Genomic DNA, 26043 nt, shown 5'->3' on the forward strand with positions numbered 1-26043 from the left:
GACTTCTCTACAGCTTCAGCTTGGAACCTGATAAGGAAGAGGGCAAGGAAGAGGCTGATCTTTGAAATGATTTGGGGTAAGGGTATTGGGCTCTCTATCTCGTTTTTTCTTTGGCGCCTCTTGGCGAACCGCATCCCGGTGGACTCAAAGATGCAATGGAGAGGAGTCTCACTTGCATCCAAGTGTAGATGTTGTTCTAAACCGCAGGTGGAGTCAAGACTACACCTATTTGTTAATGGGGAAGCGGCTAGAAGGGTGTGGCAACATTTCGCGAGATGGTTCCCCCAAGTTCCGCCGTTTGAGCAGGATGCGGAGAATGTTGAACTGAGGTTTAGGTGGTGGCAGAGACACTTGGGAATTCGGTCTGGGCAACATCTCTGCACCATTATGCCTTGTTTGATTTTTTGGTTTATCTGGCTAGAAAGAAATGAAAATGTGTACCGTGAGAAACTCTTTGATGCAGAGAATGTGATTAGGAGGGTGAATTCTCACTTGAGAAACATGGTCTTGGCTAAGGTGTTAGGCCCTGATCAGTGGGAGAGCTGCTGCCCGCAACTGGAAGTGATGGATGGAGGGATAAACATGGGACGTAGGAGGGCAGTGAAGAGGATCCAGTGGAAACCTCCAGATGAGGGTTGGTTAAAGCTCAATGTGGATGGAGCTTTTTCCCGGGGTCAAGGGGCGGGTGGCGGAGGGGTGTTTCGAGACTCGGAGGGGAATATTATTGCTGCCTTCTCGGCAGGTCTGGAAGGGAGCTCAGGTTTGGAAGTGGAGGTTGCGGCTCTCCTTCTAGGCGTGTCTTTGGCTAGGCAATTGGGAAGCAGGCTATGGATCGAGGCTGATGCAGAGAGAATGGTACAATGGTTATCCACAGATCAGCTTGGTCCAGTGGAGGTCTGCGTGGATATGATGAAGATTAAGAGGAAACTTCTAGGTATGGAATGGAAAGTTTCTCATATATTCCGAGAAGGCAACAAGGCTGCGGACTTTCTCGCAGGGGTTGGAATGCAGTCTGGAGAACAGGTTGTTTATTCGGGCTCCTCGGCACCTGCTCGGGTCAAGGCTTTTTGCAGATTGGATCAGCTGGGCCTTCCGAATTTTCGTTTTTGACTGGGATTTCTTGTGTTTTCCTTAAAATTGCAAGTATCTCTTCCTTCATGTATTAGAATTGGTGTCTGTTGTTAGTTGCTTTCGACAATCCACTTTTGGGATAGTCTTGATGTAAAACTTTCTTTTTTGATGATATATAGGGGATGAGGGTCCTACTTAAAAAAAAAAAAAAAAAAGTCTTTTGAACCATTATTTTGTTGATGAGTCAATAGAACATTAATGTTCAACATGGATTCAATACAAAATAAAATGATCTTATGATCGCGTTTGTTCAAATAAAGGTGTAAGAAAAATAATCACAATAATTGATTACAAGACAAGTAAATTAAATTCAACTAGAAACAAGATAAGTATTTGTTATAAATACTAGAAGTTCTTGTATAGTAAATATAGTATGCACATTAAATTTGTTTTAATGTTCCAAGCCTAGAGTTGACTATTTGATTAGTTATTATTTTATTTATTTTGTTGTGAAAGTGATAATTAAAATAGTGGGAGCTTTTCTTAATGAATGATTAAATTCTTAAGTGTTTAATAAGAGTTTCATAGCTCGTTTTATTAAACTAGGATGAATTTAACTCCAAGCATTGTTTAATTTATTTTAATAGAATATTCATAAATGGAATTAAGGTAATGTTTGATAGAGTTAAATGGGTTCACACCCTAGAATGAAAGAAGTGATGAATTGCACACTTTCTAAGACTCTAATAACATTAAAAGACATTTCCAAGTTAGCTATTAAAAATTAGAATTACTTTTGGGTTTCCAAAGAAAGTATTTCTAAAGATCACAACAAATGATTAAATAAATGAACTCTTGGAATTTATGACTATAAAACAAAGAATGCAATCATTCGGTTTTATTTTGTCATAAGGACTAATTTTCAATTAGTCATTGTGATGAGGTAATTATGTTCATACATAAATTTACATCACGAATTATATAGCAAGAATAATACCAAGTTAAGTTGGTATTGTATAATTAAAATTTTGGGAATCATATTCGACATGATTAAAACTTTATAGATTGCTGTAGGTATTCTACTTTAATCAATAGAAATTCAGAAGGATCAAAATAATGGATTTTGATAGAGGAATATGTATAAGTGCACTTGAGAAAGGCACATAAAATTATTCCACTGGATCAAAGGGCCTAGAAATATTTTGATCAAATAATCGTGTTCCTTAGGAAGAATTAAGGTTATAAATTACAAGTATATTTTCGTTTTATGAACTCTAGCAAACTATGTTGGTAGATTCTTTTAAAGAATTATAGTTTTGAGTACATAGTGGCCAAAGCCTACTTTGAGTATAAGTGGGAGAAAATGTGTGTGAATGTGTAGCATAAGGCCAATAAAGTGGTTGGTATACTCGAAAGCATTCTTTGAGTATAAGTGAGAGATTGTTGGGGTTTGTATACTAAAAGATGATGCTTCGAACGTACATGCCTTTATACAGTCAGCTTGTGCATGTATACGAGAAACGTCACGTCCACTTGTTTACCTATCTATGAGAATAAATAATATAATATAATGGTTTATTATTGAAATATGATAAACAAGTCTAAGGCTTTTTACTAAGAATGTCAAGTAGGGAAATTCGATGAATCTCCTCATGAGTTTTCCAGTAGGGGACTTGGCCAGATCTAGTAAGAAGAAAAACGTATTCACAACCTAGATAGGCTCTGGCTACCTATTGGTACGGTTGCGGTGTTTGTGATAATTCTCTCTTACCTAAGACGAGATTAGCAACACCGGTGTGGTAAAACACTGAAAGGATCTAATATGAAATCTATTCTTTATTGCTATCTACTGTAGGAATATATTTCAGAAAGTTTAGTATTTTCTATTCTATGATATTAATATCAATATTGTTTATTCAATCAAACACCACTTTGACTTATCAATGTGAGAGTTTGTACGTAACTCAAGTTCATGATATCTTGGGTGGTAGCAATTGAATAACATGAAGGTATTGGAATATTATTTCATAGAATTCGTGTGCCCAGTGTGGTATGATTAAATCCCTAAGGGGTGATCCCCAAGAGGTGTTTGAAAAAGGAATTTATCACTCAGAAAACTGCGCAGTTGGAATTTATTCCACGAATAATAAATAAAGTTTCAAACTAGAAAAACTCTTTGGAGAATTAATTTAATTCTAGTCACATAGCAGACAAAATAATTAAATTGACGGATCAAGATAATCTTAAACGCGGGAAATATTATAAAATAAAATGGACCCAAGTTATTTGTAATTTGGTGATTTAAGTGGGAGTGCAATATTATTCTTTAGTGGAGTAAAATAATATTCCATTGATAATATATTAAATCATGGGTCATTTGATTTAATTAGTTAATTATCTAATGGGTGAGCCCAACACTTAAGTCATTCCATGGATCCCCTTACTAGCCCATTAAGTCCACTATAAATATTGAAGGGATGTGGAAACCCTAGCACACAATTCAAGACAACACTAAACCCTAACCCTAGCCGCCAAAATCGGCGCCTCTCTCTCCTCTTGGTCTCGAATTTCGTGCCTAGCACGTGGGAGAATTAGGGTTTTGATTATTGTTCTTGATCTATCCTAATTCATAGAATTAGATCTAGACAATTTCGTGTTTGTATTTGGTTTTCCTAGATCTATTCAAAAGTTATTTATTGATTATCTAAGATCCGCCCACACGGATGGATGATCAAGGACAAGGGAATAGTACGGAAGATTCGTGGTCGATAAACCAAGGATCTCCGGGTGGTGCAGCTAGCAACGTCAATCCAATGATGGATCAAGAGGTAATAATCGAATCTACATCGAATATGCATGATTATGTGTTTATTTGATGTTATATCTATAGATCTATGTTTATTGCATTAAATTGGAGTCGAATGCATAATCACCTAAATAGATCCGTTAAGGACCTGTTTGTTTTCCGTGTCTTCCGCTGCGGTAGTCCCAACAACGTCTCTGCTCCACGCGCCCTCCCAATCTCTGCACTCGCCTGCAAAGCTGCACCACGCACCAAAATTCAAAATTCACTCTATATCTCCCTCTCAATTAGCTAAGAATAGAAAATAAAGCAATAAAAGGACTCTTAAATAAAATTCAGAGTTTCACCAAAGTGGTATCCTCTTGGTCAGTACGGACTCCAGATTAATATTTAAGATTCGAAAATCTTTTTGGTATTTTTAATATTTTCCTACATAACTTAAGTTAAATTACTAAATATTCACAATATTTACATCGTCACTAAGGGTATTTGAAATTCTACTTGGTCAATAAGCACAAATTATATAAAGTCGACCAGGTGGAACTCCAAACCCCTTTCCTACTGGCCATTTAGACGCTATTAAAGTGTAGTGGAATTTCTTCCACTACACACATCTCTTCATTTTTCCTATATATTTTCAACTTGTGCCCATTTACGACAAAAGGTTCAGAGTTAGGGATACTCCCTGAAATCTCGACCGCTCCATTAGCATGTAGTGCAGTGATAATGTAAGGTCCTGCCCATTTTGACTTAAGTTTCCTAGGCATTAGCTTCAGTCTCGACTGGAAGAGTAGTACTTTCTGACCAACTTGGAGATCCTTGGTTCTCAGATTTTTGTCATGCCATATCTTCGTTTTCTCTTTGTACCACATGGCTAAGTCAAATGAATCCAATCTGAGTTCTTCCAGCTCCTGTAGCTGCAGCTTCCTTTCCTCCTCACAGGCTTTAGCATCCATGTTAACTTGTTGAACTGCCCAGTACGCTCGGTGCTCAATTCCTACTGGCAGGTGGCACATCTTCCCAAACACGATGCGGTATGGGAACATCCCTATAGGTGTTTTGTAGGCTGTCCGATATGCCCACAGAACATCTTCCAACCTTGTGCTCCAATCTTTTCTGGAGGGGTTGACTGTCTTCTCCAAGATGCTCTTTATTTCTCTGTTTGAGATCTCCGCTTGCCCGTTGGCTTGAGGGTGGTAAGGAATAGATAAGCAGTGATGAACCTTGTACTTCTTCATCAAGGCTTCGATCGTTCGGTTGCAGAAGTGAGTCCCTTGATCGGATATGATTGCCCTTGGTATCCCAAATCGGATGAATATATGACTCTTGAGGAACTTGGTGACTTCTTTGGATTCACAAGTTCTCGTGGCTTTGGCTTCTATCCACTTTGATACATAGTCGACTGCCACCAAAATGTAGGAATTCCCATAAGATGAGGGAAAAGGACCCATGAAGTCCATGCCCCAGATGTCGAACACTTCACAAACAATCACTGGTACTTGCGATATTTCATCCCTTGCGGAGATCCCACCGGTCAGTTGGCAACGGTCACAGCCTTTGCAGAACTCGTATGCATCTTTGTTCAGAGTCGGCCAGTAGAATCCGCTATCCAGCACCTTTCTTGCAGTCTTCCTTGGTCCGAAATGTCCTCCTCATGCCAAGGAGTGACAGTGTGTTAGTACATCCCGTTGCTCCCAGTCAGGAACACATCTCCTTATTACTTGGGCGGCTCCTGCTTTCCACAAGTATGGGTCGTCCCAGAAATAATACTTTGCTTCACTCTTGATCTTCATCCTCTGAGCCTTTGTCACGTTTGGCACCATTGGTAGCTCTCCCGTCACTAGGTAGTTGGCCAAGTCCGCATACCAGGGTTCCTGTCCTACTTTCTCCTTGCCCTTGGTTGTTGTGTCCTGCCCAGTAAGCCTCATTACTTCTTCACAGTCGATCTTCCTTGCGGAGAAAATCACTTCACACAAATGCTCTTCCGGGAATCGATCTAGCGCATCCTCACTATTCCCTTCTTGCACTGTCCTGCTCAAGTGGTCCGCTATTTTGTTCTCAACCCCCTTCTTGTCTTCTACTTCCCAATCAAATTCTTGTAAAAGCGGTACCCATCTAATCAGTCGGGGTTTTGACTCCTTCTTCGCAATGAGATACTTAATGGCCGCATGATCAGTATAGACGATAACTCTGGTTCCTAATAGGTACTGCCTGAACTTTTCGAACGAATAGACAACAGCCAACATCTCCTTCTCGGTGGTTTCATAGTTCCGTTGGGCCTGATTCAAGGTCTTAGATGCATAGAATATCACATACCTCTTACCATCGATCTTCTGACCCAGTACGGCCCCCACGGCATAGTCACTAGCATCGCACATCACCTCAAAGGGGTGATCCCAGTTAGGAGCTTGAATGATCGATGCAAAGATCAATTTTTCCTTAAGAAGGTTGAAAGCAGCCTTGCAATGCTCATCGAAAACGAACTCCACCTCGTTCTGGAGGAGTCTGGTAAGAGCTAGGGCGATCTTGGCGAAATCCTTGATAAATCTTCGATAAAATCCAGCATGCCCCAGAAAACCTTTTATCCTCTTCTGATCAGTAGGGAATGGTAGTTTGGAAATGACATCCACCTTGGCTTGATCCACCTGGATCCCTCTTTCTGACACCAGGTGTCCTAAGACGGTTCCTTCTGTAACCATAAAATGGCATTTCTCAAAATTCAAAACCAGACTCTTTGCTTGGCACCTTTCCAGCGCGACATCCAAATGTTGCACGCATGAGTCGAAAGAGTCTCCGTAGACATCGAAATCATCCATGAAGATCTCTATGCAATCTTCAATCAAATCCAAAAATATGCTCATCATACATCGTTGGAAAGTACCTGGGGCGTTGCATAGGCCGAAGGGCATACGCCTATACGCATAGGTTCCAAACGGACAGGTGAACGTGGTCTTATCCTGGTCCTCGGGATTTACGTAAATTTGAAAATAACCATTGTACCCATCCAAAAAACAGAAGTACTTCCTCCCAACCAGTCGCTCCAGCATTTATCATGAATGGCAGGGGGAAATGGTCCTTCATGGTTGCAGTGTTTAGCTTGCGGTAATCTATGCACATTCGCCACCCAGTGACCAATCTGGTGGGCATTAGCTCATTCCTCTCATTCTTAACCACCTGTATCCCTGATTTCTTGGGGACCATATGGATCGGACTGACCCATTCACTATCGGGTACCGAGTATATAATGCCCAGCGAGAGCAACTTCAAAATCTCCTTCAGTATCTCTTCTCGCACGTTTGGGTTCACCTTCCTTTGCGAATCTCTATGTGCCTTGGCTCCCTCCTCCAGCCTAATGTGGTGCATGCAGACATCCGAGCTTATCCCCACCAGGTCCGCAAGGCTCCATCCAATAGCCTTCTTGTTTTGCTCAGCACAGTTAGTAGCCTTGCCTCTTGCTCTTCAGTCAGCCCGCTATTGATGATTACAGGGAACGAGTCTTCCTCCCCGAGGTAGGCATACTTAAGATTCGCTAGCAACTTCTTCAACTCCACTTGTGGGGGTAGTGTGTCTGTAGGCTGAGGGTTCTTTTTAGAATCCTCCTCTTGCTCATGTTCACCATCTGATTTCTCCTCCATACTGGCCGGTAGTAAAGCCCTTGGGGATCCCGCTAGTTCCGACTTCTGACAGAATTCCGTAATTGCTCCTGCGATCTCATCGTCAGTTAACCCTCGGCTACTGATCAGATCACACCATGCAGCTGCTTCCACATCAGCCTGGGTATACACATCCAAGGCTTGGAGTTTTTCCTGCAATAATTCGGTCTCAAGAAATTCTTGGACTAAGGGATCAATAACATCAACATAGCATTGATTTTCAGAATCTATTGGCTTTTTCATGGCTTCATTGATGTCAAAAACAAATTTCTCACCATTAAAGTCAATCCAGATTGTCCCCTCAGCCATATCTACAATTGTCTTAGTCGTTCTTAAAAATGGTCTTCCTAACAATATCCCGCTAGACTCCCTAGCTTCTGGTTCACTCATTTTGATTACATAAAAATCAGCGGGATAAGTAAAGTTTTGTATCCTGACCAACACATTTTCTAACACTCCCTCAGGATTTATACATGACCTATCAGCCAGTTGGATCAACACCCTAGTGTTTGACAACTTTACCCCCTTCAACCGATTATAAATGGATAACGGCATAACATTGATAGATGCTCCTAAATCACACATTGCATGCTCGATTTATACATCTCCAATTGTTATGGGTAAAGTAAACATACCTGAGTCGGCTCTCTTGGGTGGTAGTTTCTCCTGCACAATAGCTGATGCTATCCCTTCCACCATGATTTTTCCATCCTCCTGGGCTTTTCCGGCTATTAACTCCTTTATAAACTTCCCCAGAGAGGGCAGTCTCACGGCTTGGAGGAATGGTATGGTGACATTCAGCTTTCCGATGATCGACATAAAATCCACGGGGTTTTCTTTCTTCCTCTTCATAACAAACCGATATTGAAACGATTTTTCCCCTTTTGCCTCTTCAGTAAGCCTTTGTGGACTTTCCTTTGGTACCTCCTGGGTTCGAGGTCCTGACGTGGGGGCTGCTTCTTCGGGTTGCTCGTTTCTAGGCTGTGTTTCTTCCTTCTTTCCCTTCGCAGTAGGCTCCTCGTCTAGAAAAAACGGATCCTCCATCTGAGGCAGAGGCCTCTTGAGCTCTTCCACTGAGACGGTGTCGCTTAGCACCCTCGCTCCACTAGACTCCCCAATAGGGTTCTTGAGTTGAGGTCCATTATAGGCAGTTCCGGACCGCAGTGTGATCTTACTCACATTAGCCTTTTCAGGTACATGGTGTAGACGGGAGTTTCCCTGAGTTCCCTTTCATTTCGCCCACCGAGTTTGTGAGCTGGGCTAGCTGCCTGTTCATCATATCCATATTCGCCCTATGCTCCTTCTGGGCACTTTGCATTCCTTGCATTGTTTCATTACTGGACTGCAAGTCGCTCTTAATGCTCTGCTGCGAAGCAAACATCTCTCCCATCATGTCCTCCATAGACCTCCTCGACCTGTTTGGGTGATGGAACTGGTTCGAGCCTTGGTGCTGGTTATACTGGGGTGGTGGATTTGGCTGGTAGCCTGAGAAATTTTGCTGGTTTTGGTTCGGTGGGTACTGGTTATACTGGGCAGGAGGGTTGTACTTGTTGTGGTTGTGCTGGTATCATTTTGGTTTTGGTTGTGGCTGTTGTTTTGAGGCCCTTGGTTATACTGGCTCTGGTTCTGGTTTTGGTAGTTCCGTTGATGGGGTGGTACATAGACAGGGTTCGTGTTCTAGTTTTGAGGATTTTGGTTCTGAGGTTGCTGGTTCCTTCCTGCCCAGTTAGACTGGTGGTCAGGGATCGTTGGGCCACGGTTGAAGTTTTGGTTCGGGTGGGGGTTGGGTTGATTCTGACTTTGATTTTGGTTCTGATTCTGATTTCCATCTCCCCATCGGAAGTTTTGGTGGTCCCTCCACTGTGCATCCCTCTGCTTCCCCAGAATCCAATTGGCATTAGAATTGTAGTACCATGCGGCATTTGCTTGCTCCACATCCACATCAGGCTGGTTGTCTGGTTGATCATACAATAGTTCTGGTCTTGCCTCCAGTCGGAGAAGGTGGTGGAGTGTTCTGCTTGATTGCAGTCAGCAACTCCTTCTTTAACTCCTCCATCTTCAAATCCATCATTTCCTCCTGGTCAGTAGCCGAAGCGCTTGCTACCCTTTCTCTGCTGTACCCATCTCTTGCGTTGTCGTACGTCTTTTTCGCATTCAACAGCTTGCGTAAGACCTTCTTGACTTCACTGACTCTCAATTGTGTGAAATCGCCTCCGGACGATGAATTCGCCAGATCTTTTGTTTCTTTGTTCATCCCCTCATAAAAGGTGTGGTGCACCTCTATCTCCTTCATGTGATGGTTGGGGCATGACTCCAGAAGACTCATGTATTTCTCCCAGTACTCACTCAGGGTCTCATCGTATTATTGCCTTATACATGATATCTTCTTCTTCAATGCGCTTGTCTTTGAAGACGGGAAGAACTCAGCTAGGAAAGCTGACTTGAAATCGGCCCATGTGTTGATGGAGTCGGCTGGCAGGCGCATGAACCAGGTGTTGGCCTCTCCCTTTAGGACAAACGGTAGGGCTTTCAGTCTGTAGTCATCCTCGCTTGCTCCAGCTAGCCGCCTCTGCGCCTTACAGATTTTGCAAAACTCATTTAAGAATTCGTAGGGTCCCTCGTAACTCTTCCCACAGTACGTTGGCAGGATTGCAATAACGTGGGGTTTCACATCACAGGCTGTCTGGCCTGGGGTGACCACTATGGCTAGTGGGGGATCTCCGTCAGCATGCGCAGTAAGCGTAGCGAGCTCGGGGTCGTCCTCACCTTGGTCAGCCATTCTCACTAGTGCTCTTACCGGTTGGAGTGGAAGCTCCGGGAGTTGGTACTCTAGATCTTCTTTCTCCTCGTCGCTACTCGTGCCTCAGTCGGACAGTGCTGTCGACAGGCCAGAACGAGTGGTCACGAGTATCGTTCCTCGGGGAAGTATCCTTGGTCTCCACTGGCCAGGAGCCGAGCTACTTCTCATAAACTGAAAATAAAAAGAAAAGAAAAATTATAAACAATATATACACCAAAAAATTACACACAATAACAGGTATGAACGTCATCCATCCCCGGCAACGGCGCCATTTTGAAAGTGTAGGTTTTCTCGGTCAACGGGTGTAAATGCAGGGGTGTATCCAACTGATCAGGATGAGATTCCCGACCTAGCTGAGTCGTTGGCACGATAACCGGAACCTGGTATCAAACAAATTTCCCCAACCCACTTCTAATGGTTAGTATAATGGAGGTAAGGGTCGAATCCCACATGGATGGACACGTTCGGATAACTGTGGTGATATTCCTAGGTGTTTTTGGTTAGCTACCACGCTTTTGGGGTTGGGATTTTACCTAGGCGAAAAATAAAGACGGTACTCTACTGACTAGTAGGCGTGAAAATAACAGGCATGTGGTTGTGTTCGTGAAATAGGGGACAAGGTATCTCAGAGGCATGTGAAAAGTAGACAATTACTAAAAGAGGAAATTTAGACAACAAGGCATATCTTGTGGCTGGTTGGCTTTCTGACAGGTCTGGAAGGTACAACTGAAAAGTGGGAGAGAAAAGCAAAAGTAACTTAAAAAGTAAAAGTGGTCCAAGGCAAAAGTTGATTTTGACGTTTTCTTCTTCACCAAGCATTAATATGAACACAAACTCCATGACTAAACTCAGATTCATAACTTCAAACTCGAGATCTATTGATTAAAATTTTTAACTTAAGATGAACAACTGAAATTGAAAACTGCCTCTACTGACTAACATCAAGGTGGTGATCACAGCGCAAAACAGAAAATTCATGCACGAAAACTCAAACTGAAACATAACTACAAAATTCGATCAACAACTGCAGATCTAGCTTACTCGAAAGAAAATACATGCACGCACTTAAAGATTGAAAGCGATAACTAAATCTAACTTTCCTAGGCAGAATGAAGCAAACTCAAACCAAAGAGACATTCGGAATAGAAATTTCATAACTTAAACGTTGGATCTTCACCAAGTACTTCAAAAGGCAACAAAGATAAATGTTTGCACCAGATCCAACGAAGAAAGCAGGTAACGATTAAACTAGAAAGCAAATAACGATTGTTTTGCCACTCCGGGCGGTGATACTGCTATACTACTACGACAAACTGGCTGGAACGGTGGAACGATGATTTCTCCGGTAGACTCTTGGACGTCAAGTGACCATAGCTGTGGCGAGGAACGAGAGATTGGATAATGCTGAAGGACTGATCTTCTAGAGAGAATTCTACTAAGTGTGTATGAGAACCGAGGGCTTGCGAACTAAGAACTTCTTGTCTCTCTCCAAGTGGCTTCTTTTATAGGGAGATTTGCCCTTGCTTTTAGGGTAGACTTCCTTCACGATTTGACTTTTCTGCCCTTGTTAATGATCATCCCAGCTATCCTTCTTCTCCATCTTGAGCCTTTTCTCTGGCATGCATCCTGGTTAGTATTGCACCCTTCTAGCGCTCTTTTCACTCGCGTCACTTGAATCGCCTCCTACTAACTTAGATCCCTTAGTCCTGCACACTTGAGCAACTGTTTTGCAGATAATACATGCATTTCACGACATACTGACCAGTAACCAAGGCTTAGAATACGACTTATCACCCTCCCATCGGCCCTCCATTGCTAATGCTCTTAGTCATTGAAGATGAAATGAGGTATTTAGAATCTAAAACGGTTGGGCTTCCAATTAACAAATTAATTAGCCCAACTTCAGTTCGTTTCAGGTGGGGTCCAATGGTGATGCAATGTAGTATTTCATTTATCCCAATGTAGTTGAGTCGCTTATCTTTTTTTAGCAAAAAATAAATTCTTTTCGCACTTTACTCACACAATACTTTATTTTCTTTACTACTTCATATATTTTTAATTTAACCTTTAAATATCAATTTCTCAAATCACATATCTAATCTTACTGTTTTTTCCCTTTTTTCAATTTTATTCTCTAATTCATCCCAAAACCATCTATAAATACATCATTCATCAAATTTAAATTATGTACATAATTTTAAATTTTAGGATTTTTATTATGCAATTTTAAATTTTTAGATTTTAGCTATGTCTCATTTAAGAATTTGTAATGTAATTTTTGTTTTTGTAGTGAAGGGAATGGATAATTAAAGGGCAAGTGTTGCCTCATAAATAATGAATGTGATAAAAAGTACTACTCCCTCCGTTTTTTAAAAATAGCAACTCTTTACATTTTAGTCTGTTCCTTAAAAATAGCAATTTTCAAACTTTTTATTTTAGGAATTCTTTACACCCTAACATATCAATTTATTTACCACTTATACCACTAATAAAGTGAACCCTATAATCCACTAACATTAATTCCATTACTTTTTTCTCTCCATCTCTCTTACTTTATCAATTTTTCTCTCACTCTCTCTTAATTTACCACTTTTTTTTTTCTCTCTTACTTTACCAAATTGTATATTAAAACCCGTGTTGTTTCATATGTTTCTATTATAAGAAACGGAGGAAGTAGTATATAACTCATGAATAGTTAAAGGATGAGATTAGAGATACCCAACGTTTTCGGTACAGGCGGTTAACCAACGAACCGTAACTAGCGGTTCCGGTTCGGAACCGGAATCTTGAGGTTAAAAGCAAACAGAAACTGTCACTTTTGGAACTGTGGTTCAGTTTAGGTTCCAAAATTTCAAAACCGAAATCGTGCCGGAACCGCGAAAAACCACCAGAAAACCATGAAATCGAGCCGAAACTGCTAAAAAACCGCCGGAAATTGGTGGTTCAAAACCGTGAAAAACCGTAAAAATCGAGAGTTTCGAACCGTAACTATAACCGCCGGTTTTGGAACCGGAACCGTAACCGCAAAACACCCTCGCGGTACGGTTCTAGTTCAACATTTTCTAAAACTGGAACCGGCAGTTCCGAACCGTAACCGCCGGTTCCGGAACCGTGGGCATCTCTAGATGAGATGAATAACGATTGCCTAAGACTACCGTTATCACCGATCCGGTCTCTTGCCATCCATATAAATTTAAGAGTGGACTACATAAATGATACATAATCTCTCACTTTCGCACATAAATGGTACATAATCTTTATTTTAAATCATTTTTGGTACTCTGTGACAAAAATGACCTTAGGTACCAAACATGTGGTTTTTTTTGTGATGGAGGATATTTTTGGAAATTTCAATTAAGTAGTACTTACCAAATATGTGATTTTTTTTTTAGTTTCTTCTTCTTTCTTTTTTTTTCATTTTCTTATTTCATGTTAGTATTTTATCTTCCTTTCTTCTTTTTCTCCTTAGTTCAGGAACGGAGCCAGGAATTCCATACAGATGGCGCAAAAATATATATAAAGATATTTAAAGAAGTAGAGAAGGGGCATATATAGAGGATATTTCAAAAAAAAGTTAAAAATTAATGATCAAAATAGTATAAATAATTTTTTCCAGCTGGGACAATTGCCCCTTGTGATCCTCATATGGATCCGTCCCTGCCTTAGTTTATGTTTCTTTTTTCTCTTATCTCTTCTTTTACTTCTTTCTTTTTAGTATTTTATACATACATCTAATTGCATTCATAATATAAATAAAAAACAAAACACCTAACTAAATTAATTATTTAAAGTAATTAAATCAATTGAATATTTTTATTAAATTATTTTGTTCTCATTTTAGGGTTGAAACACCTAGCTAAAAATATCCAACTCTTTATATAATTATGAATACAATTCACAATTTTAACTTTTTATTAAGTCTGTATTGATTAATTATTAATTTAATATAAAATAATAATAATAATAATAATTTATATAGTATTGATATGATTCATAATTTAAATAATGATACTATAACTATTTATTAATTACTATTAGTTTTTAGTATTATAAAAAAATATTATTATAATAATTAAATATAATTATAATTAAGTATATTTGAATGATATTAAAAATAATTTAATTATTAATTTATAACATCAAAATAATAATATTAATATTGATTAATAATAATAGTAGGAAGAGTGAGGAGAATGAGAGAAGATATTATAATATCACTTTTGCACTAGTTTTGTGCATGCCCAAAATATCCTCTATGACACAAATGAGGATATGTATTTGTTTATAGGGCACTTTGGTGCGAAAATTGCACTTTGGAGTATAAACAAAGCTCAGGAATACCATTTATGTGCGAAACTGAAAGATCAGGTACTCCCTCCATCCCACAAAAGATGTCACACTTGTGGGACGACACAAGATTTTAGGAGGTTTTGTTTTGTGTGTTAAATGGATAGAGAAAATATAATTTTTATATTCATGTGAGAAAGAACTTTTTCCAAAAAGGGAAATGTGACATCTTTTACGGGACAAACTAAAAAGGAAAGTGTGACATCTTTTGTGGGACCGAGGGAGTATTATTTATGTAGTTCACTCTAAATTTAAAAAAAATAATTAAAGTGATGGTGGTCTCGTCTTTCTTCAGACCAGCGACCCATGGTCTCAATTCCCATTTATTATAGTACTCCCTCCATCCCAAAAAAGTTGAGTCGTATTCCTTTTTAGTCCGTCCCAATAAAGTTGAGTCATTTCCTTTTTTAACAAAAGACAAAACATCTAATCACTCTTTTTTTATTCCATCATTTACTTTACTCTCTCTTATCTTTCCTACCTTTTTCATCTCTTCTATTTATTTAATATAAATTCTTAATCTCTGTGCCCAAAAGTTTTGTCTCAACTTTTATGGAACGGAGGGAGTATCACATTGTGTCATTTTGCTATTTTTCACAATCTCGTTGGTGGATTTGGTGGATTAACATCTTGTTTGAAATTTAAATATCTTTATATATTATAATAAAAAATATAAAGATAATACTAAAATTTATAATTTTACATCTAGAAGAGGATATACTATAATTTCCACACAAATAACCTCATCTTTTATTCACATAATCTTTTTTCTTTGATATATTTTTTTAATTTTATAAATTTTATCATGCAATAATAAAATATTTTAAGTAATAGCAATATTATTATTAAAAATAATATAAAAATAAATATATAATGGTTTGATTGAGTGGTTATCGATAAATCATCCAATAATGGGCTCAATCAATGACGGACCCAGGTGGGGTCGGATGGGGTCGGCCGATCCCACCGTCCGCCCATGAATGCCGCCGGAATATGCCATTACCCAATCCTCTGACCTTCAAAAATCCCTACCTCCGACCCCACGGCATCGTCGTTACGGCAGTGAAAAGAACTGAAAATTACAGAAACAAAGAAGGAAAGAAAATACAGAAAACCAGTAGATCAATTTGGAACAAAGAAAGAGGAGAGATGGAGAATCATGCAGTATAGAAGATTGGGGAAGAAGATGCATAGCGGGGAAGAAAGAATGAAATTTGGTTTAATATTCATTTATTGAGATTTAGTAGTAATTATTTTGAGACTTGGGCTAAATAGTTTAATTCATTATTATTCTCCATTTTTTCGGAAATCATCATAATTCGTATTCTATTCTTAGTTTGTGATAGCATCACAATTTTATAAGTTTCTTCTTATTTTGGTAATACTAGTTTGTGATAGCATCACAATTTTATAAGTTTCTTCTTATTTTGGTAATACCAGTAGTATAATTTTATGAAATTTAAGTAGATACAAAACAATTTACTTTGAAATAGTAGTACCTTTTAAAAAATTAAAAAATTAATTGCATGATAATATTGGTAAATCACATAAATATCAGAAATTAAAAAATAAAAAACTTTGAAATATAACCATCCAAGAACATATCAAATATTTAAATTGCACTATAATGTTATGTGATGTGTTCATTATAGATGTGGATATTTGTAGAAATCAACTATTTGCAGAACAAAATATAATGTAATTCTTTCAAAAATATATAAAAATGTTAGTATTCTTCAGAAAAAAAGTTTTTAAATCACTTATAAGTATTAACTTCAACCGTGACCGACCCCACAAGTTTTATATCTTGGATTCCATCAATGGGCTCAATATTAGATGGGACAAATATTAAATATTAATGATGTGAAAATAGTTTAGAGGAGATAAAAACAAATTATAGTTCATTCGTCTCATAAATGATGTTACACTTTCTTTTTTAGTTTGTTTCATACAAGATGTCACATTTCTCTTTTTAGAAAAAACTTTCACGCTAATATAAATATATTATTTTCTCTTTTCACCTAACACACAAAATAACATTTTATCAGCGACAATCCTCAAATATGTTATCTAATAGGACAAAGGAAATATTTTTAAAATGGTTAATTGAGTTTGATTTTGTTGATAAACATTGACTAAGGGGTCATACCAAAACAATTGGGTGATAGTGGAGAGTGATATCAATGTCCCATCTGCAGGCGTGCCCCAACATATATTTAGGTCGTCAATTTGAACCTATAAATATAATCCTATATACATTTGCTTTTGCATCCTAAGCCCCACCAACTAGACCTGCCCACGGTTCATGAACCGGCGGTTTCGGTTCGGAACCGCCGGTTCCGGTTTTGGGAAATATGGAACCGAAATCGAACCGTGAGGCTGTTTCACGGTTTCGGTTTCGGTTCGAAAACCGGCGGTTTCGGTTTCGGTTCGAAAACCGGCGGTTTCGGTTTCGGTTCGTAGCGGTTTAGGTTCGGTTTCGCGGTTTTACGGTTTTTTCCGTTAATTTTTTTTTTTTGTCATATAGTTTGAAATTATAAAATAAATTGGAACAAGGAAATGGATAGTTTAAATTGAGAGATTGAAGAGAGAAATTCTTATTAACACTAAAATGAGGTGAGTGTAAGTAAGGATAGAGCGGAGTATTTAATATAGATAAAAATAGAGAGAAATGAGATCCAATTTGAATTTAAAATCAACATTTAAGAATAAATAAATAAATAAAAATAAAAGAAATGGTGTTTTGTGCAATCAATTTTGAATAGTGCAGTCATCGCCCACCGTCAACCAATCAATTTTGAAGACTCAACTAATCAATTTTGAAGACTACAACATTAACCAATGTTAATTTATTATACTTTATTTAAAGTAATTAATTCTCCTAAATTTATTAAAAAATGTTGGATAAATATTTATTAATAATTATTCATACTCCATAGATTCCATACGTAAAAAAATGTGTTAATTAATAAAATCGGAAATAGTATTATAAAGTTATTACCATAAACCATACAACACAGACTCCATCTTGTAATTTAGTTATTTTTATTTTATTATCTTTTATCTTATGTTTTTCAAATTACCATCCAATTTTACCAAATAGTATTATAAAGTTATTTTTGCTACAAAATTTTGTCTCACATTATTGTTTCTACGGATATTACCAAATCTAAAAATGAAAGTTATTTATATAAGAGAGTATAAAACTCATAAACCGGATCATTCAGCAATGTTTTATATAATGGAGTATAGTTTTAATACAAGGATTAACTATGTTTAAATTTATCATTGCGTTGGCGGTCCAGAACCGTGAAACCGCCGGTTCGGAACCGTCCGGAACCGGCGGTTCGGTCGCGGTTTCGGTTCGAAAAATTTGGAACCTGAACCGAACCACGGTTCTAAAATTCACGGTTTCGATTCGTCATATTTTTCGCGGTTTCGGTTCGGAACCGTAACCGCCGGTTACGGTTTCGGTTTTAACCGCCGGTTCGGTAAACCTTGGGCAGCTCTACCACCAACACAATTATGGTAAAAAAAAAAATATTCCCCCATAAATTCGTGAAAACAACAAACAAGTACTTTATTTATTCATTTTTTCAAAATTAGCATAGATTACCACTATGCACTTTCGACAAATTCAATAATTGGACAAATACAAACACTGCTATTTTCTAAGGTCGGTTCTCTTTAAAGCAAAATTTTGACTACTCGAAATTGACTTGACTTCTTCCAATTATTATGGGTGAAAAAATGTCATTTTCGCGTTTGTTTTTCAAATCAATTTTTAATGATGCGAATATATATAAGTGGATTAATCACGAGAATTGAGAATATTGTGCTTTATATAAGTATTCCAAAAAGGTTTATCTGAGTGTAATTCGAATATAATTAAAAGTCCAATTAGGTTTGCAATTAGAGGGGGATCGTATGCTATGCTTCCAACTTATTCGATTCCAATTAGCTCATTCACGTCGTGCCAAGATGAAGCCAATTTCTTGCAGATTGATCTACAACAACAACTACAAGTGATAAAAGAAATCTCAAATTCTTGAAAAGATCACATTTATTAATTCTTGTATGGATTAGTTAATAATCTAATATGAAAGAGGTGAGAAATGAGAAATTGCACGTGTTGGCTTTGCCGCCAAATCAATACTACAGACATTGCAATTGCAACAATGCTACACAATGAAAGAAGTGGCATGCACTAATTTTTATAGAGGATCTAATTCATAAGTGTATATTGACATGAATCACACCAATTGTTACCCAAGCTATAGTTTGTATCAAATTAATGCATATTATGATTATCGAGTTTGGTGTTCTTTAGAAGACCTACTGGTCATATGCATGTGTATATGAAATTATTTTTATTTCTTTATTACTTTTAGTTATATTTATTGGTTAAAGATTAAATTTGATACTCCCTCCGTCCACGATTAATAGTCCCATTTCTAAATGGCGCGGGTTTTAAGAAATGTTAAGAAAAGTGGGTGGAAGAAAGTTAGTGGAATAGGGGTCCCACTTGTATATATTAGTTTTAAATGATATGTGAGAGGAATGAGTTAGTGGAATGTGTGGTCTCTTTACTATTTATGGTAATTATGAACCGGGACTCTTATTCGTGGACGGACTAAAATGGAAAAACGGGACTCTTATTCATGGACGGAGGGAGTATTTGTGAGAGAGAAAAATTAAAGGTATGTATTTGTGTCTTATATTTGAGCCATGTACGTGTATATGTCATCGATCTGTATAAACATTCAATCTGATTAACTGGCCCCAAAGTTGCACATACTGCAGGTGATTCCAAATCAAGTGCAAATTAAATAAAGAAAGATATATATACCAATATATGTAGATGAGTTATAAATTAGTAATTTTGTGGGGGCAGTAACCAGTTAAAAAGGTTCTACTTTAGCTTTGGTCCAGATGGGGGTTTGAATTTACAAATATATATGAAAAGGTCAAAAGACATCCATATTAATATAGTTACACGGTATGAAAATAGGGGAGAGAGATAGATAGATGGGAAGCAGGGAGAAACAGTGTGGTGGTGATCATGATAAAAGGAGCAGCTTAGTTGGTGGAAATGAGGCATCATCATCATCCCCTCTTGGTGGGCATTATTTTGTATTTTTACCTTTTATTTTCCTTTTTATGGGAGCTTTTATTATACTTATACCATTGTTTTGTATCAAATTAACCGGAAAAGCAAATTAAAGTTATATGTTTTCTCTTTTAAAATTTATTTTTAATTGCCAATAAAAAAGAAGTTATATGTATCCTAGCAAACTTTTTTCTTCTTTGAAAAAACTAAGTAGAATGATTGAGATTTTATTGAGTTGAGATTTTATAAATAATCGCTAATTATTCCAATGATTTAATAAACAAGGTAAGATTGAATATATACATGAGAATTGAGAAGTGTACGACTAATTGAGTTACACTTCATCATCTTTAAAATTAAAATTTGAGGGTCAAATTCTTCCAAGTATAATTAGAAAAAGGATATACTTAAGTTAATTCTTTTAGATGAAAAGACATTGGTCCACATGCTATTGCAAATAAGATAGTAATTACTAGAGTATATTAAGATTTCTTATCCAGCTCGATGTTCAAATAATCATTAGAATGAGTGCGATTTCAGAAGGTTAAAAAATTGAAAAATATCTCAGCTTTCTCAACTTCAAAATTAACAGCTCTTTTAAATTTTAACTGGTTGTTTGCTTTATACAACACAATCATTTCCATAACAATTAAAAATCATGTGAACAAAAGTTTCCAACAATTCAGTAGGAGTATTTCTTTTTCGACACCTTTACCTATTTCTTTTTAAATACTCCCGCCGTGTACGCACAACGTATTCAGATACATTCTTGATTTCTCCATTCCCACTTTCCCTCCCTTTTTCAATATAAAAACATATGAATATGTTTAGGGAACAAACTTTTGCAAAAGATCACTCCCTCATCATTCTCCTCACCATTCCCTCTCTCACTAAATCACCACGCCTCCTCTCCCCGTGTAACCCAGATGAAGATGTTGCTAGCTCTCCTCCTCCTCTCCACCGCCGCCGCGGTCACTTCGCAACGAACCTCATCGCAGACCGATAAACTGGCCCTCCTCTCCTTCAAAAACATGATCCAACACGACCCCGACGGCGCCCTCTCCGACTGGCAGCGCTCCACACACCCCTGCACGTTCCACGGCGTCACCTGCAACGACCAGCGCCGCGTCACTGCTCTCGATCTCGCCCAATCTAACCTTGTCGGTCATATCTCCTTCTCTCCGCTCTCCTCACTCGACATGCTCCTCTCCCTCAACCTCTCCGCCAACTCCTTCGTCATCAACGCCACTTCTTCTCTCCTGCAAATCCCCTACTCTGTTAAGGAGCTCCAGCTCTCCTTCTCCGGAATAATCGGCCGCATACCTGAGGACATGTTCGCCAATTGCCCCAATCTCGAGTACGTCAATCTAGCCTTCAACAACATCACCGGATTCCTGCCGGAGAATCTCTTCCTCCACATCGACAAGCTTAAATATCTCGATCTCTCCTACAACAACGTCTCTGGCACCGTCTCTGATCTGAAGATCGACGAGTGCAGCTCCCTTTCTCGCCTCGATTGGTCGGGAAATCAGATTGCTGGATCGCTACCGCCGTCGTTTTCCAATTGCACCAGCCTCGTGGAGCTGATTCTGCCGGATAATTTCCTCTCCGGTGAAATTCCCTCCGCTTTCGGCGCGCTGAGAAGCCTGCAAACCCTGGATCTCTCGCACAACCACCTCAGTGGCTGGATCCCGCCGGAGCTCGGCAACACGTGCGCCTCTCTCGTCAGCCTCAAGCTCTCTAAAAACAACATCACCGGATCGATCCCCTCCTCCTTCGCGTCATGCTCGTCTCTCCAAACGCTGGATCTCTCCAATAACAACTTGACCGGACCTTTTCCGGATTCAATTCTCGAAAAGCTATCGTCTCTGGAGACCATCCTGCTCAGCGGCAATTGGATTTCCGGCGAATTTCCTGCGTCAATTTCATTCTGTAAGAACCTGAGAGTGGTGGATTTCAGCTCCAACAGGCTCTCCGGGATAATCCCGCCAGATATATGCCCGGGCGCCGCCTCGCTAGAGGAGCTCCGGGCGCCGGACAATCTCCTCTACGGCCCGATCCCGTCTCAATTATCCCTGTGCTCAAAGCTGAAAATCATCGACTTCAGCATCAATTACATCAACGGATCGATTCCAAATGAATTAGGAAATCTCGAGAATCTGGAGCAGCTGATAGCCTGGTACAACAGCTTGGAAGGAAGCATACCGCCGGAGCTCGGGAAATGCAGGAAGCTGAAGAATCTGATACTAAACAACAATCAATTAAGCGGCAGAATCCCAACGGAACTCTTCAATTGCGCTAACATAGAGTGGATTTCCCTCACCAGCAACACCCTCACCGGCGAAGTCCCCAAGGAATTCGGGTTTTTATCGCGCCTTGCGGTTCTGCAACTCGCCAGCAACAGTTTAAGCGGCCAGATCCCCAAGGAGCTAGCCAACTGCACCAGTTTGGTATGGCTAGATCTGAACAGCAACCAATTGAGCGGCGAGATCCCGCCGCGGCTAGGGCGGCAGCAAGGGGCGAAGGCGCTCACCGGAATCCTGTCAGGAAACACACTTGTCTTCGTCCGGAACGTGGGGAACTCGTGCAGGGGAGTCGGAGGTCTCCTCGAATTCGCCGGAATTCGCCCGGAGAGGCTGCTGCAGGTGCCGTCGCTCAAGAGCTGCGATTTCACCAGGCTCTATTCCGGCCCTGTTTTGAGTCTCTTCACACGGTATCAGACGCTCGAGTATCTCGATCTCTCTTATAATCAGCTCCGCGGCAAAATTCCCGATGCTTTTGGCGATATGATAGCTCTGCAGGTTCTGGTCATATCGCACAACCAGTTATCCGGCGAGATTCCGGCGTCGTTAGGGCAGCTCAAGGATATCGGAGTTTTCGACGCGTCGCACAACAGACTGCAGGGGCATATTCCAGAGTCCTTCTCGATGCTATCCTTCTTGGTACAGATTGATCTCTCTCACAACGAGCTCACCGGCCAGATTCCTCAGAGAGGGCAGCTTAGCACTCTTCCGGCGAGCCAGTACTCCAACAACCCCGGCCTATGCGGCGTCCCGTTGACGGAATGCCAGTACAGCCAGGCTTCTTCCAATCCGGACAACGAACAGGGGCGGAAGAGCGGAAGGACTGCGGCTTGGGCTAATAGCATCGTGATGGGGATACTCATATCAGTAGCTTGCGTGTGCATCCTCATCGTGTGGGCCATCGCGGCCCGGGCGCGGCGCAGGGAGGCCGAGGGGGCGAAGATGCTGAGCAGCCTTCAGGCCTCCCACGCCGCCACGACTTGGAAGATCGATAAGGAGAGGGAGCCTCTCAGCATCAACGTCGCCACGTTCCAGCGCCAGCTCAGGAAGCTCAAATTCTCCCAGCTGATCGAGGCCACTAACGGCTTCTCTGCCGCCAGCATGATCGGCTCTGGCGGCTTCGGGGAGGTGTTCAAGGCCACGCTCAAGGACGGCTCGAGCGTGGCCATAAAGAAACTCATCCGCCTCAGCTGCCAAGGCGACAGAGAGTTCATGGCGGAGATGGAAACACTAGGGAAGATCAAGCACAGAAATCTAGTCCCATTGCTAGGATATTGCAAAATTGGGGAGGAAAGGCTGCTAGTGTACGAGTTCATGGAACACGGCAGCTTGGAGGAAATGCTCCACGGGCGGTCGAAGGGGAAGAGGTTGCTGAGGTGGGAGGAGCGGAAGAAGATCGCGAGGGGGGCGGGGAAGGGGCTCTGTTTCCTCCACCACAACTGCATCCCGCACATCATCCACCGCGACATGAAGTCGAGTAACGTGCTGCTGGACAACGAGATGGAGGCGAGGGTGTCAGACTTTGGGATGGCGCGGCTGATCAGCGCGCTGGACACGCACCTGAGCGTGAGCACGCTGGCGGGGACGCCAGGGTACGTGCCGCCTGAGTACTACCAGAGCTTCAGGTGCACGTCGAGGGGGGATGTGTACTCGTTCGGGGTGATCCTGCTGGAGCTGCTGACGGGGAAGAGGCCGACGGATAAGGAGGACTTCGGGGACACGAATCTGGTGGGGTGGGTGAAGGGGAAGGTGAGGGAAGGGAAAGGGATGGAGGTGATCGATGCAGAGCTGCTGTCCGTGAACAAGGATGAGGATGAGGATGAGGATGAGGCCGAGGCCGGGAAGGTGAAGGAGATGGTTAGGTACTTGGAGATATCGCTGCAATGCGTGGACGACTTCCCCTCGAAGCGCCCCAATATGCTGCAGGTTGTAGCCATGCTGAGGGACCTTGGATCTGCTCCCAATAGTGCTTGATCAAATCTTCTTCTCCATCTCTTAAATTCCCTCTTTCTTTCTCATAACTGTAATATCACTTTTTTGGTCAATTGAGATATCTTCAAATATAATAACTTCTTGATTAACATGAATGTGTCTGGTTAATTATCTCTGGACTCAGAGATAATTCTGTAGAATTCGCTAGTGATAAAGTGTGTCATAACACTGATACTTCCATAATTAATAATTTCTTTTTTTATTTTGGTTTGTTCTGTAAAATTAGTCTATTTAATAAGTTTTTCTCATAAATGGATTTGTAGACTATTGGAACGAGATCTCAGTTTTGTCATGATGTGCTGCCAACGAAAAAATTCTGAGATTATGCATAAATGATATTTTTAGATGCAAGTTTAGCTGATTTTTGTTATTTAATATTTGGTCTGAATAATTTTTATTTTATTTATTATTATTTTTATAAAATGAGTGCGTAAAAGTGATCAGGACTCCTAATGGCGGATGGAGAAAGTAAATGAAAAGGCTGAGAAATGGAAACACTCATTGACTCTTAATGGCGGATGAAGAGAGTAAATGAAAAGGCTGAGAAATGGAAACACCAATCATGTAAGTATTGTAATAATGGTAATTTAAGCCGATGTGCTTATATATTCATTACTTAGGTATTGTACCAAAAATAATTTGTACTACTACTATATATTTATGTTTTTCGCTGCAAAAAATAGTTTAGGCAGTCCGCTCCTCCATCAATAAATAAATCTATATTTATTTTATACACCTTACTAACTTAGCTTCATCAATATCTAAGTGCCCTGATAAAGTTTTTGTGAACCTATTCCCCATTTTGATTGGAAGGGTTTTTCGTTTTACCTATCTTTGGTAAGTTCTTCTTCGTGAGTTCCGTACTTTACAGTTTTTATCATTCATGGTGTCGACATTGTCTGAAGGGCATGCAAATTCTGAAAGGGATTATGTTAATATGTCGGTCGAGAACGACAAGGATGTAATTTTTGACGTGGATGCGGATGATGTGGTCGACGATGAAAATTTTGAATTTTGTATGGTAGGAAGATCACGGACGGGGCCTCTATTAAATTGGAGGACATTAAATATTTTATGAAAAGGATTTTAAGACGTACAAAATTGTAAGTGTTACAGTCTCGGGAAGATTCTCTTTTTCAATTCTATTTTTATTGTCATAGGAATTTTGATAGAATCATAGAACAATTTTAAAGGCTTGGACGTTTAAAAATAGGGTGTTAATTGGGCTCCCTTGAAAGCTAACGTTCTGGTTGTTGATGGCATGCCCCTCTCTATTTAAAGGATATACGGGTTCGAGTTTTTAATCTTCCAACGGCTTTCAGATCGAATAAGATGCTTCGACACATAGGGAAGTTTCTTGATGGAAATGTGTATGTAGATGAGCGTAGCTTTCTCCGGGGATAAGCATGAATATATCAGGCTTAGGGCTTCTTTGAATGTACGTAAACTAATAAAAAATTCGATTAAGTTGAGATTGACAAGTGTGCTAACATTTCATATTGAATTTAGTTACGAGCGAATTCCTTCATTTTTGCTTTCACTATGGCTTATTGGTCATTCGGATAGAGGTTGCGCTATGGCACCAAACTTAGGGTCTCCTTTGGCCCTAAGAGTAACACTTAAAGATAATGAGTGGTTGAAGGACGGGGATGCTAATAAGGGGAGTACTGATGGGGGTATGAGCCTAGCAGTCTGAGTCAACATTGTAAGAGGCGGAAAAGATACAATGTCAAGGACGCAGATGATGGTAGAGTAAAGTGAAACCAAATTACTAATCTATGTATTGTTTCTTGATGAAAATAGAGATATTGAGATGACTTTTGTTGTGGATGCTAAACGAAAGTGGCTGAAAAATGCCGCACCCTTCTGCCCCTCCCCGATTAATCCGCCACTGTCCCCATGTTTTTAAACAGAACAATGTGTTTAGGGAAGTTGCAACATCGTGCTTAAGCGTTGAGCACACG

General features: G+C 39.9%; 1 protein-coding gene across 1 annotated transcript; it reads left to right on the forward strand.

Annotated features, from left to right (window-relative positions):
* Positions 1 to 20567: 20567 nt before the first annotated feature.
* LOC125218446 (serine/threonine-protein kinase BRI1-like 2) lies at positions 20568 to 24355 on the forward strand. The gene has a single exon (XM_048120114.2). It carries the CDS (start codon positions 20711 to 20713, stop codon positions 24059 to 24061), a length of 3351 nt encoding a protein of 1116 aa, XP_047976071.1. The 5' UTR covers positions 20568 to 20710; the 3' UTR covers positions 24062 to 24355.
* The last annotated feature ends 1688 nt before the right edge of the window (positions 24356 to 26043 follow it).

This window comes from Salvia hispanica, chromosome 1 (genome assembly GCF_029641045.1).
Source record: "Salvia hispanica isolate PSC_SH4W2 chromosome 1, Shi_PSC_v1, whole genome shotgun sequence".
Classification (NCBI taxonomy): domain Eukaryota; kingdom Viridiplantae; phylum Streptophyta; class Magnoliopsida; order Lamiales; family Lamiaceae; genus Salvia; species Salvia hispanica.